Here is a 14,255-nt window from a genome sequence, read left to right as displayed (position 1 = left end):
AAAAAGAAAAAGGAAAGAAAGAACAGAAGAAAAAAAGAAAAAGAAAATACTGACAACACCAACAAGCAGACTCTGTACAATCAGTGCGGTTTAACAGCCCCTCAAAAGTGACAACTCTTTTTGTAGTAGTACTAACGAAGGGGCCACTACACACACATTTCCCTGTTTCAATATCTTAAAAGCCTCGATAATTTTTGTTCCCAGTCAGCGCTGTATTTGTCTCTTTTCTTGTCTAGCGTGTTTGTGTTTGCACTGTTCCTCACCGAGCTTCACAGCCTTAATTAGGCAGGATGTTTCCCTATCGGTACCAAGCAGACCAATGTATTTGCCCTAAAAGTATATTTTCGAAGACCCCAGTCAAAAACAAGTGAAAAATTTCAAAGCAGCAACCAAGAACTCAAAACATCGGATTCCTTACACAAGGTAAAAGAAAACACACAATGAAGTGTGTATACAATTTACTTTTGCCTTACAGCTGTCAAGAATCAGCAGAGCTCAGAAAATTTCCCAGTTTTGCTTTGCATGCTTATTAACAACAAAAATGAGAGTTAAAGGAAGGAGCCTGACCCGTAGCTTTTCGATGGAGGCAAAAAGCAAGGCGCTTTCTGCTGCCCCACAAGCCAAACCCAAACCTATTCAAGATTTAAGTAAAATGTAAATGTAAATATGTTTATAAGCAAGGAAAGGCACAGTACCTGCCACACTTTCTCTGTGCTCACCTGAACAGCAGCTGCACTGTGAAAGAAGGGAGGAAGGTGGGACTGCAATGGGAAAGGGAGAAAGATTTTCTGTAGTGGAGGGCTACAAAGTAATTTCAGCCACCTGGGGATTCCTACAATGTCAGTGCTGTTAAAGATCCCCAGGGGGTAGAAATTACTTCTCAGCCCTCCACTACTGCACTCCTTCCTCCCTTCCTCTATGGCACAGTTCAGGTGTCCAGAGAAGTGTGACAGATACTGGGTCTCTTTCTGGCAAACCAACACAGCTCAGGTGTCCATAAAAAAAGTGCAACAGACACTGTCCTTTCTTGTCTGGCACATCCCCCGCTAGGGTGGTGCAGTGGTTACGGTGCTCAACTACTGTTCCCAAGGACGCAGGATCGAATCCCGGCCTCGGCGGCTGCTTTTCGGTGGAGGCGAAAAGCAAGGCGCCCGTGTGCTGTGCGTTGTCAGTGCACATTAAAGAACCCCAGGTGGTCGAAATTTCCGGAGTCCTCCACTACGGCGTCTCTCATAGCCTGAGTCGCTTTGGGACGTTAAACCTCACAAACCAAACCAAACCTTTTCTGGCACATCAATTTAAACTTTACATTTTATTTACTTGAAAGAAAATGGGCAGGCTCCTTCACCATTTCAGTTTGCAAAACAGGCTGTTTTTGCTCAACTAAGGCACAGAGAAGTATGTGTCACTGAAAAATTATCAAAAAATTTCAGTGATCAATATTAATTCAAAACAAAAGATAAGAATTGATTTTCAACACTGACCAATCGTTTGTGCTTTGAGCAAAACAAAAATATTCTGTACTGTGGGTCGCAAAACTGTGTATTAAGGGTGCTGCAGTGGTAGAATTACCTGTAGCAGCTGTAATGCCCATGGCGGTAGTATGAGGTGTTTCGAGAACCAAAACTGAGCTACGAGACACCATAACTGACAGTTCCACAGTAATTTTGACAATCTGGCATCCAGTCATGTGCACTAACATTGCACAGCACATGACTGCTTCCACGTTTCTTTACTACAAAAACACATGGCCGAGTCCTGACTGCCGCCATTTTTTATTGCGTTAACTTGCGACATGTCTAAGCAGTGGCACACTTCACAAGTGTTTTACGTTGTCCAGGGTATTCTTGAACAAACAAGTCCTGGGTGCATCAAAAAGAACGTAAAATCTGAGCTTGTTCTCACGTACAGTATGTACGTTTAAATCGTATAGCCTTCAAAGGTGACAATGTCACACTGTGGAATGAATGCCGGCACACAGTGCCAAATAAATAGGAATGCAGCGTCCATAGTACCATCGGCAGACTTAGGAAAGCCTTGAAACAGGAAGAAGTAAACAGAAACAACTGCTAGTGAAGAGCGCATTTGGTGACGTAATATGAATCGTGGAAAGCACGGGGCAGCTACAATTCTTCCTTGGAAACTTTTTCCTTGCAGATACCTGAAAGCAAGAGAAAAAGGAAATAAGATCTCAGACGCTACAATATTCAAGCGTGCTTGAGAACTTTACTCAGTCATTGAAATTACGGTTCTTTTTTTTTTCCTCCTCTCAGAAGCAAGCAATCTGTGCGCACTAGTTAATATTAGAGGTTAGACTTTTTTGGTTTTTATTTTTTGAGAATTTGGCACTTTTTGAACATTGATTTCAGAACAACCTTCGTTTTTTTACTTTTTGGAAAATATTTTCTCGCTAGTAATTTTCGTGACATACAACATGTGCCTGCACGTTCAAAAGTGATGTGGAGTCAACTTGGCGTTTTTTACAAGGACAACTAATGTAGAAGTAATCACCACACACACTGTCTCAGAACTCAAAGGCCGAACCAAACATGTAATTTTGCTCAGAACCAGAATAGAAACCATATTCTGTCGCCATCTTGGAACTGAACCCAAACCAGAATACTTGAGAAGAACTACTACTTCAAACCAGTTGTAGAGATGCCTCAGTCTTCCTTTTGGTGCATTCAAACTTTCTTTTTGCGCATGAAATAAAAGGTGTCACAGGATACATCTAGCCACCAGGGGCTGTGCTCTACAGTGACAAAACGGCACTCAATCCAAGCAACAGAAAAAATGCGAGTGGTGTTTCAAAAACAACCTTCGAGCTTCATTAATGATGTTAGACACTACTAAAACACTTTATACAGTCGACGACTGATTTTATCGGACACCTAATTTTTCGGACATGCTTGATTATTCAGACTTTTTCCTCGCCCCAGGACATACCTTATAAAGACATGGCTAAAAATTTCGGACACTCTAGGGAGGGCTATTCAATTTTTCGGACATTCCAAGCGTCAGCTGGGCTAACTGCCACACATTCTAAGCAGTGTCGCCGCCATCTTGTTTGTTTACTTTTTCCTTTGATAGCCTCGAAACCGGTGTCGGCCTTGCATGCCGCTCCTAAGCTAAACTGCCGCTGGATCGAGGCTATATTATTTGCCTAGCAGCTTCCGCTTCCGGAACAACGTCGCTGCCGGAGTGGCTACTGCCTGTTCCTCTGTGTTTGCCGTGCGTTTCACGTGAGTAGGCCTAGCCATGGTTGTGCTGATGCGAGAACTACGTTCTGTCGCTACTGTTGCTCGTTGAATCGGCTTCAGTTCTTCAAGAAGCTGTTTCCGGAATTTATAAGGAGCTTTACTTTTTTTTCCGTGCAACGTGGCAGTGAGATGTTACTCAACGGAGTCGGTATTGTGATCCAGTGCTTCATGGTGGTGGTGTGCCTCGACAGTGGGAAAACCTACTCTGTCGATGTGTGGAAGTCGGTGGCTCCCACAATGCTGTGCAATTGCTTCTTTCACGCAGGAGTTGCGCTGAATGACGAGTCGGCTGCCTTGGACGAGGAGAGCGTCATCGAGCAGCTGTCAAGCAGTGAGCAGCTCATTGACAACCTTCGCACTGCAGGTGTTGAAATTCTATCGGCCATCTCGTTTTCAGAGTTCACAGACGTGGACCACGAGTTGGAACTGTGCACTGGGCTCACAAATGCAAACATTATTTGCCAATTGCTCGCGGAGTCTGAGAGCGACGGCGACGATAACTCACCTGCTGCGGCGCAGCCAACGCAAACTGAGCTGATGCAAGTGAAATTCAGGCGAACCTGTTAGCACGGAAGCGGAGCGTGGTGCAGAAAAGCATTCATGACTTTTTCCGGCCTCAAAGTCAATAATATGCAATAAATTGAGCTTTTTTGGTGCACATTTGTTTTTCGGCCCAATTTTTCAAACGTTTTCTCGGTCCGTTGAGAGTCCGAAAAATCTATCGTCGACTGTACTTTGTAAGAAGGAAAAACACTAACCTTACCTAAGAACGGTTTTTAAGTATTTATATATCCTATTTCTAACAGATCAGTACAAAGTTCTTAGGTTTAAAATATTGTTATGCGTCGAGTGAATGAAGATGAGGCAGACGATGCATGTGTGTGTTGGGCGTGTGCTCGAGGCCTGAATCCTTTGCAGCGGTCTGTGCTTCGACGTCCAGTGCGCCCTAGGCTTGTGCTGTGCTGTGCTTTGACGTGATGTGAACGGTCCTGCCACCTAACATCTTGGTGGAGTACGGACTTTCGCATCCTCCGCGCCCTGATCCATTGCACCACGGTGCTTCGCAGCTGTCTCTACACCGGAACGGCCACCATGACCCAGCCTGGTGACTCGCTAAGCCCCACCGCTCCTGCATTCTTGGTCATGGCACATTCCTGTGACCCCGACATCTTTTCCAGTGCCTCAGGTGATAACGCCGACAAATGGATCTCCATGCACGAACGTGTCAGAACCTACAACACGTGGGACCCGATCTTAATGCTGGCAAACATCATTTTCTACTTGTCCGGCACAACGAAGCAATGGCACAACAACTACGAGGACGAATCAATGAGTTAGAACTTAAAGAAAAGCTTCGTTACTCTCTTCGGACAACCAGATGCTTTGAAACTTGCGGCCGAAAAACACCTTCAGTCGTGTGTGCAATCCTCCACTGAAAGCTTTGTCATCTACATTCAAGATGTGCTAGCCTTATGCCACTAGTGTGATACCGCCATGCTGGAATCTGAAAAGGTGGGCCACATCTTGAAAGAGATTGAGGACACTTTCCATTTGCTCCTCTCTACAAGAGCTGTCGGCACTCATCAAGGAGTGCCGTCTCTTCCGAGCAAGTGAAGAGCAGGTGGACATTACAACAGTTTCAACGACTTCCACATACGGCTGCAACATCTTCGTGTGTTATGCAGCATCTGCTAATTAGCCCATCTCCCGCTTCGCCCCTTAACGTCGTCGGCACTGTCACCCGAATCGTTCATCGTGAACTGGAGGCATGCGCACCAGCGTCACCCCGACCCACAGTCCTCAAGCCGCACTTTCCCATGTCTCGCTTATTCAGGGCGTCGCACATGAAGTTGCAAACTTGGACCTGTCGCCTGCTGTCTCTCTTATCGCAAACCTGAGCGTCCAGTCACTCAGCACAAATGTTTTACATCTTAGGAACCCATTTTATGTCGCTACTGAAATCCGGCAGAGTGGCGGATGCCTGATGATCGCCCCATATGTTTCAACTGTTCCTATATTGGTCACATTTCCCGGCATTGCCACAACACATGGCCTCCAACTCCTCGCATCGGGTTTTCCTATCACTACCGCCCAGAAACGCCCCGCCGCTTTCCTCCACAATCTCAGCCTGACCACGTCAGCCTTCCCAGTCCCCATCTCCAAGAGCCTGTCGTTTTCAATCCACGCAGCACCCTCGATGCTCTGCTGCTGCCCTTTACGGCCGATCTGCCTTGAAAATCTAGCTGATGCAGCCCCTGGAGGTGACGCTGCATCCACAACCTGGCACACAAATCCTCTGCAGACCTCCCGATTGAACCAACTGGACATTTTTGTTGATGGTGTTCCCATATGAGCTCTTGTAGACACTGGGTTGCATATATCCATAATAGCGCAAACCTTCGTCGTCGTTTATGTAAAGACCTCTCGCCACCTCAGTCTCGAGTGTGTGTGTCATGGACGGCGGAACAGTTGGTGTTGACAGACTCTTCACCGCTTGTGTTAGTATTGCTGACCATGATTTTCTGGTCCAGTTCATTTTCTGAACTTTTGTACCCATGACCTCATTCTTGGCCTCAATCAGAACACTCAGCCCACAAGGTGCTCGTTCCTGCTCGCAAGGTGCCCTGCACCTAGATCTTCCACTCATTGATCCCTGAACCCTTGCTTTCTTCCGGACTGAATTCGCCCGACCAAGTTTCTCTGCCCCCACTAGCCACCTCATTTGTTATCTTGCATCCTACCTCATCTGTCCCCAATGGTGACTACTTAGTTGCACCCATTTCTGATCTCTTGCTGCTCTGCAATGTTGCACTGCCCCATACCATCCCTACAGTCAAGGTGAACACTGTGCCGTTCCTCAACTTCAGCTATTTCGCACAAGTGCTTCCACTTGGTTTTTGCGTAGCAATGTTCTCACCTCTTGGCTCCTGTCGAGTTGCTCCACTGGACACTGCAGTGGAGCAACCCTGCCCGCGATCCTATTCCTCTGACTGATGCGATCATGGCAATGATGCCTTCCAATTTGCTCCTTGCCCAATCTCGTCAGCTGTGTCCACTTCTCGACTCCTATTCCAACATCTTTGACGTGCATAAGAGCGCCCTCGGCCAAATTCTGACTGCCATGCGCCGCACCGACACCGGTGACACTCCTCCTATCCGCCGCCGACCATACCAGGTCTCTCGTGCAGAATGACAGGTAATCCAAGCATATATTACAAAAATGCTTGAAAAGTATGTTTGTGTTTTGCGTGCTGTGGACGCTTCTTGCCATGCAACAATATTCTTAGGTTTCTGGCATGCTTGAGGCTAACTGAGGGACTGTATATACAGGGTGGCAAGCTTCTTGAGCACACTATTTCCATGTCTCTAAAATATCCTACGCTTGTAAAAATGAGAATTAAGGTTATGTTATATATTAGGAAAAAAGGACTAACTGCAACTGAGAACACATTCAACAGCTTAGAAAGTAGATAAGTTTGAGGATTAACTTTCCCACAGCATTTTCAAGGAAAGTTGTTTGTCAAATATATTATATATAGTACGGCTGGCCTCCCAACTCACAATTTAAAAATGGTCAGTTAGAGAAACAATTAAATGACAACAGGCTTAAACAAAATGCGTAGAATCTCGGTGATATGAAATTCAAAGGGAGACAAAAATTTTCTTATCAACAAAAAACAAACAAAATCCATTTTCAAACCTTCCAACACGCACGAAACATTTATTTTCGTTGAAAGAAGTCGCATATATCATTCTAAACCTTCTTTTCTGCAAGATCTGACAACAGAGAGTTTCGAAAGCAGAAAAATTGGGCTGTCTTCTCCCACACAGACTCTGAGGTCACAGCGCGCCGCAGAATATTGAGGGTATGCATCGTTTCTGCTGCCGTCGGCGGTGGGTCATCACTGCTTTGGTCGTCATCTTCGTCACTGCATGGAATGCCAGGCTGTGATGATGCTTCCTCTGCAATATCTTCAACTGTGCGGAGACCACAGGTGGCGAGGTACAGACGACGACCGATTTTTCGGACACCCAATTTTTCGGACATGCTTGATTATTCGGACCTTTTCCCGGGACCTTTTCCCAGCCCCAGAAGAAACCTTATAAAGTCAGTATATTACGCTGCTCAAAATTTCGGACACTCTGTTGAGGGCTATTCGATTTTTCGCACATTCCAAGCATCAGCCGGGCCAACTGCCACACATTTTGAGCGGTGTCGCCGCCATCTTGTTTACTTTTTCCTTCGATAGCCTCGAAACCGGTGCCGGCCTTGCGTGCCGCTGCTCAGCTAAACACGCTGGATCGAGGCTATATTATTTGCCTAGCAGCTTCCGTTTCCGGGACAACGTCGCTGCCAGAATGCTCTCCCTCTCTCCCTCTTTTTTTTCTTTCTTTTTTTTTTTTTTTTTAGCGTGACCGCTTCTACTGCCTGTTTCTCTGTGTGTTTGCCGTGCGTTGCCGAGCATAGCGAGTAGGTCTAGCCGTGGTCGTGCTGATGCGAGAATTACGTTCTGTCACTACTGTGGCTCGCATTTAATTGAATTGGCTTCAGTTTTGTTTCCAGATTTTATAAGTTTTTTTTTTTTTTTCGGGCAACGCGGCAGCGAGAAGGCACTCAACGGAGTCAGTGTTGCGATTCAGTGGTTGGTGGTTGTGGTGTGCCTCGACAGTGGGAAAACCTACTCTGTCGATTTGCTTGGAGAACTTAAAACCCTCGCCGATGCGTGGAAGTCTGTAACACTGCGCAATTGCTTCCGCGAAGCGGGATTTGTGCTGAATGACGAGGGCTGCCTTGGACGAGGAGAGCGTCGTCGAGCAGCTGTCAGGCAGTGAGCAGTTCATTCACGACCTTCGCACAGCTGGTGTCGAAATTTCATCGGCCATCTCGTTTTCAAAGTTCACAGACGTGGACCACCAGTTGGAACTGTGCTCTGGGCTCGTAGATACAGGAATTATTCGCCAAGTGCTTGTGGAGTCTGAGAGCGAGGACGACGATGACTCACCTGCAGCAGCGCAGCCGACGCAAGCTGAGCTGATGTAAACGAAATTCAGGTGGACCTGTCAGCACGAAAGCGGAGCGTGGTGCAGAAAAATATTCATGACGTTTTCCGGCCTCAAAGTGAATAACAGGCAATGAATTGAGCTTTTTTGGTGCACATTTGTTTTTTCAGACTGCCCGATTTTTCGGACATTTTCGTGGTCCGTTGAGAGTCCGAAAAATCGGTCGTCGACTGTAGTTGTCTGCGGTGACGAAATCGGCGACGCAACAGTCGACGCCAAGTTGGTTCCAGACATCGATGGGAATTGGGTCTGGCACTTGCGAGGTGGAAGCCACTGCGGATTTGAAAATCTCACACTTCGCAAAACAATTGGTGATGCTCGCAGAAATGACGCGATCCCAGGTTACTGCGCGAAAATGCAGAGCGTCCAGAAGACTGATCTGGAGATTCGCGTTCTTCCGTTCAGCCTTCGCGAGGAGGCGGCACACCAACAAGGCTTTGAAATGGTGCTTAACGTTTCTTATAATTCCAGCAGCCAGTGGTTGCAAATGACTTGCTGCGTTCAGGGGCAGGAACACCACCTTAACACTCTGTAGCGCCATTTGTTTCGGGTGGGCGGTACAATGATCCAGCAGCAAAATTCTTTTTCTGTTTTAGCAAGACATTTTGTGGTCAAAGATATGTGACGAATTCCATGAGCAGAGAAGACGTCATCCAAGCTTTTTTGTTAGCCTTGTAGACGCAGAGCAATCGACCGACTGTCTAGAAGCATCGGGACTTTTGATACTTGCCAATGACGGTCAGTGGCATCTTTTCTTATCCGTCCCCGTTGTAACAAAACAAAACTGTAACACGCTGTTTGCTTTTTTGTCCGCCCTGGCAGGCATCACCTTTGAAGCACAAAATTTTTTCGGGCTGGAGATTGTAGAACAGCCCTGCTTTGTCCACATTAAAAACATCATATGCCTCATATCCTGCTATGTAAGACGGCAGCGTGGTTGCCAATCAGTCTTCTACGCTGGAGGTGTCAACTTTTTTTCCTTCGCCACAAACGGTCTTGTACGAAAGGTTATGCCGTACCTTGAACCGATGAATCCACCCACCGGAGGCCTGAAAGTCGTCAATTCCCAGTGTGAGTGCGATGTCTGCTGCCTTCTCACAAAGCACTTTTTCATTGATGTTGATGTCGGCCGCCATGACCTCTCTGAACGACGTTAGAACTTCTCGCAACTTCGCATGGTGGGCAGTTTTCACTTCTTTTGAATTTATTACAAAGTGCTGCATATTTTGCATTATTTGGTTGCGCTGACCAAAGACCGTTGACAACGTTGACAGCGGCAGGCCCAGTTCCTTGGCCATGTCAGTGCGCCTTTTCTTGGGCTCTTTGTCCACCTTTTTAAAATTTCCAATTTGTCGGCAGCAAAGGTCGGCACCTTCCGCTTCCATGACATTGCAGTATCCTTTCGTGTTGCCGAGATCAATGATCACAAAACGATGCACTGTCAACACGTTGTCAGCATCAACAAACGAGAAAACGAAGCTGGCCGCTGCAGCGGAGACTCCGGAAAGCGCAAGAGCAGAGAAAAGTTTCTTGTTGCAAATGGGAGGAAAGGGGGATTTGGCATGTTCAATTGTCTCCTCAGGAACGAGAGATCACTGCCGTTGCACCGAATTGAGGGACAGGGATTAAAAGTAGGGAATGAGATTGGAAGGTGCGTAGATTCAAGGTAGTCCAGAACGGCGAGGAATGCGCGCCGGACTTTATGTCGGGGGCCCCGTGTGAATAGGAAGCTGTCGCTGGTCGCTGTCAGAAGCCCCAACTTGCGATAGCCTTCGAAGAGGTTTTGTCTTTGCCCGTTGAAGGCTGGACAATGTAAAACTAAGTGCTGTAGAGTTTCTACGGCACCCAAGTCTTGGCATGACAGGAGTCTGATACGGCGAAGGCATTGGAGCCGTTCTACTGTCCATATGCAGCCAATGCGCATTCTGAGTAGAGCTGCGCGCTGGGGTGCTGTGAAGTCGGTGAATTGTTGGAGCTTTGCCGGCTGCAACGCGGGCGTCAGGATGAGCATCAAGTGTTCTATTCAGGATTCTTGCCCTTGCTACATCAAATTTAGTGATTGTATTAGTAACTGGTGCATCGTCCGTGTGGGCACTCTTGGCCAGGGCGTCAGCTCGTTCATTGCCTGGGATGCCAATATGAGCGGGGAGCCATTGAAAAACGAGGTCTGTGCCACTGTCCTCCACAGCTCGAAGCTTGTTGGATAGTGTTGGATGACAGTCGCCGAGCGCCACTCATCAGGAGGGGTGCCAGAATGGAAAAGAGCATTATACGCCTTGAGAAGTCGGGCGCCTTGGTTAGCGTACAAATTCTTGAGCATTCGATACGTGACACAGTCGAACCCGGATATATCGAACTCGAAGGGGATCGCGAAAAAGTTCGATATATCGATAATTCGATATACAGAAATTGGCTTGTGACGGCACTTACGATGCAAAAACGATACCGTATTTGCCGCGTAATCAACCCACTCGCATAATGAACCCTCTCTCCACTTTTGCGCCCGAGAATTTAAAAAAAAAAAATGCTTAAGGCCAGCTCGCTCACATGCAAGCGATTGAGCGATCTCAGCGACGAGCGGCAACGACAGAGCGAAAAATTTCCAACTTGTTGGAACTGCGTCCCGCTCTCCGCTCGAGCCACCGCGGCAGCTCAAAACAGGGTTTCTGTGTGGCAGCTCAAAACAAGGTTCCTGTGTCGCTGCGGCAGAAAATCGCGAGCGTTTTCACTTGCATGCCGATGGCGCGCGTCACTCCGTTTCGGTCGTCGCATCCACAGCTCATTTCTTGGCAGCGTGCCAAGATGTTGCGCAGCGATAACGTCAGGGCGCGTTTATCTTTTTATAGCTCCTCCGGTGGCGGGGAGCGAACTTGGCAGAGTGCCCGTGATGGCTTGATTGCACAAGTCTGGTTCGATTTATCACGCCGCGCTTCGGGCGGGCGTCATGATCGCAGCAGCTGACGGCGTCCTTCCCTTGATTCATACATGCAAAGATAAACGGCTCCCGCCAAAAAAAAAAAAAAAGCCTGCCGCTTCTTACCGTCCGCAGCCGCGATATCTTACGCTACGTCGCGCGTACAGCACAACGATAAGAACGAATGACTCTCGCAAAAAAAAAAAAAAAAAGAGAGAGCTGCCGCTTCTTAACGTCCGCAGGCGCCATAGCCACGTCAGCCGCCGCGCACAGAGGGTTCGCAACACACGCTGGAGAAAGCGTCCCACGTCTGTCAGAAAACGGGCTGAGCTGGCTTGGCGCATGCGTAGCGCGTGCTGAAGGAGAGAGCTTGGCAAAAGAATGGGCACACCCACGCACATGGCTTGGAAACGTCATGTGTTGGCGCGCGGGAAACGATAACTGCAGATCAGATGCGTGCGCCTTTGGCGAATGGGCGCGGCGCTGTCCAGAACTGTCCCCTCTCATTCCTTCCGCGCGTGGCTTGAAAACGTCACGCGGCAAACGGCCAAGAGTGATGCGATCGTCTTTGGGGAAGGCACACTTTCCAGTGTGAGTGCGAAGTTCGATATATCGAACGACCGGCGAAATTGAGTTCGATATATGACGCGGCTTTCCTATACTTTTACATGGGATTTTCAAGGGGATATTCCGTGAGTTCGATATAACCCAAGTTCGATATATCCGGGTTCGATATAACCGGGTTCGACTGTACCATCAGGTCCGGGGGCGGACCTTTGTTTCCTGCAGGCCAAGCTTGCCTCTAGTTCGTGAGGGGCAAAGTCGCGCATGCAGAGTTCGAGGATGTCATCAGCGAGATGAGCTGGTAAAACATGATACGGACATGGGAGATGACGGGGGGCGCAGCTCCAGTGACGGAAAGGGAGGTAGCGAGGTGGTCGGTCAGATAAGGGCCGAGTCCGTGATGCCATGCGCTACAGCTATAACGAGGACAGGGGTTCGGGGAACACGGAACGGAGGATTCCAGAGAGGATACACCACCCTCGTTTCTGTGAGCGGGGATTGTTAAAGACTTTTCACAAATTAATCCAGCTGCGTCAGCGCAGTTTCTTGGCGTGACGATGGCAGGAGGCATCTAAATGGTTTTAGATATACAGTGAAAGCTCGTTAATTCACAACTCGTTAATTCGAAATTTTGGATAATTCGAAATAGTCATCGTGGTCCGGTCCGCAGTGCATAGAAGTCTATGCGCGTAACAGCTCGTTAATTCACTCAAAAATTGGCGCCGCCCCCCATAATTCAAACTGCGCGCCGCCAAGCGGCGCTGTTAAAAACCATCGTTGGAAGCTTTCACGGCAGAACGATAGATGGCACAACCATCGGGGCGCCGCTAGGGTGCTGGAACAAGTACTAAACGGTCTTTCCTGCCGCGACTCCTTCGAGGAACGACGTTTTAGTGTTATCAACCACGGTTTCGTGTTGCATTTCGTGAGCCCTCGTTTTGCACGCCGCTTGTTGTGAGCTTGTGTCCGCGAGATGTGTTCGCGTGGGAAATACTGTGCCAAGACGGTGAAGGAGAAAGTGGCTATTTTACGCGAGGTGGATGAACGGAAGGCCAGCAAAGTGGAAATCGCGAAAAAGCACGGGATTCCACCAAGCACGTTGTCGACGTACGTCCGAAATAGGAAGGCCATCGAGGATGCCTATGAAGCCGAAGATTTCGCCAGCAACAGAAAAAGGCTTCGGTTAGCCAAGTATCCGGAAATTGAGACCGCTGTGATCACGTGGGTGAAAGAAATGAGAAGCGCTGACATTCCACTGAGCGGCCCAATTATCATGGCGAAGGCGGCTGATTTCGCCCTGCGCTTGAATGAGGAAGATTTTGTCGCCTCCGAAGGATGGTTTCACCGCTTTAGAGACAGACATAATCTTGTCTTCCGGGTGTTGTCTGGAGAAGCCAAAGAAGTGGATGCAGAAACTTGTGCCACGTGGCGAAGCGGTGCTCTGCAGCAGTACTTAGAAAGCTACTCGGCACATCATATATTCAATGCTGATGAGACCGCTTTGTTTTATAAGCTCCAGCCCGACAGAACAGTAACATTTAAAGGGGACAGCTGCGCTGGCGGCAAGCGAAGCAAAGAGCGGATTACTGTTCTGGTCGCCGCTAATATGACCGGGACGGAGAAGGTCCCTCTTTTTGTTGTTGGCAAGGCACATAAGCCTAGATGTTTCAAGAACATTAGGACGCTGCCGACGGAATACTCCGCCAACAGCAAGGCGTGGATGACGGGCGAATTGTTTAAAAAATGGCTCTTGAAATTCGATCGGAGGATGGAGCTAGGGAAGCGTCAAGTTCTCCTCATTGTGGATAACTGCTCGGCACACAAAGTCGACACCGAGCTGAAAGCCACAAGGCTCGTCTTTTTGCCCGCCAACACGACTGCGGCCTTGCAGCCGATGGATCAGGGGGTGATCAGAAACATAAAATGTTTCTATAGACGCCACATGATCGAGCGCATGACTTTGTGCACTGGAAACCAGAAGACCAGCACCATCACATTACTCACAGCAATGCACATGTTGGTGCGTGCATGGGAGCAGGTCACGCCGTCCACAATTGCAAACTGCTTCCACCACTGTGGCTTTGCTGCCGGAAGTATGAAAGAAAGTGGCGACGATGGGAGTCCGGAGCCTCTGCCTGCGGCTGTGCGTGCTGTGCTGCAGGACGTCAGTTTTGATGATTACGTTGGAGTAGACAGCGATGCAGCAGTGTGCGGTGCCCTAAGTGATGAGGACATTGTCGCTGAAATTGATGGGGAGCAGTCTGTCCCAGAAGAGGCAGAAGACGAGGACGACGACGAGGAGCAAGAGCCCGTGCGTCCATCCGCGGCAGAAGTTATGGGAGCGCTGAATGTCGCGCGCCTTTTCTTCAGCTTTGAAGAGGGGGAAGAAGACTCCCTGCGTCGCATTCGCATGCTAGAAGACCGAGTGAGTACGGTAGCCCTCAGAGAGAAGAAGC

At 48.4% G+C, this 14,255-nt stretch overlaps 1 protein-coding gene across 1 annotated transcript in view; it reads right to left on the bottom strand.

Moving 5' to 3' along the window:
- Positions 1-1,750: 1,750 nt before the first annotated feature.
- sel (canopy family protein seele) overlaps positions 1,751-14,255 on the bottom strand; it is a 30,240-nt gene continuing 17,735 nt past the window's right edge. Inside the window, exon 5 of the mRNA XM_084607388.1 lies at positions 1,751-2,161. Within this exon, the coding sequence (XP_084463514.1) occupies positions 2,124-2,161 (38 nt within the window). The 3' untranslated portion in view covers positions 1,751-2,123. The remainder of the gene's footprint in view (positions 2,162-14,255) is intronic.

Source organism: Amblyomma maculatum, chromosome 6 (assembly GCF_055883805.1).
Source record: "Amblyomma maculatum isolate TAMU_Amacu chromosome 6, ASM5588380v1, whole genome shotgun sequence".
Lineage (NCBI taxonomy): Eukaryota > Metazoa > Arthropoda > Arachnida > Ixodida > Ixodidae > Amblyomma > Amblyomma maculatum.
The sequence above is the reverse complement of the archived record's forward strand: the minus strand, read 5'-3'. Positions and strand labels throughout refer to the sequence as shown.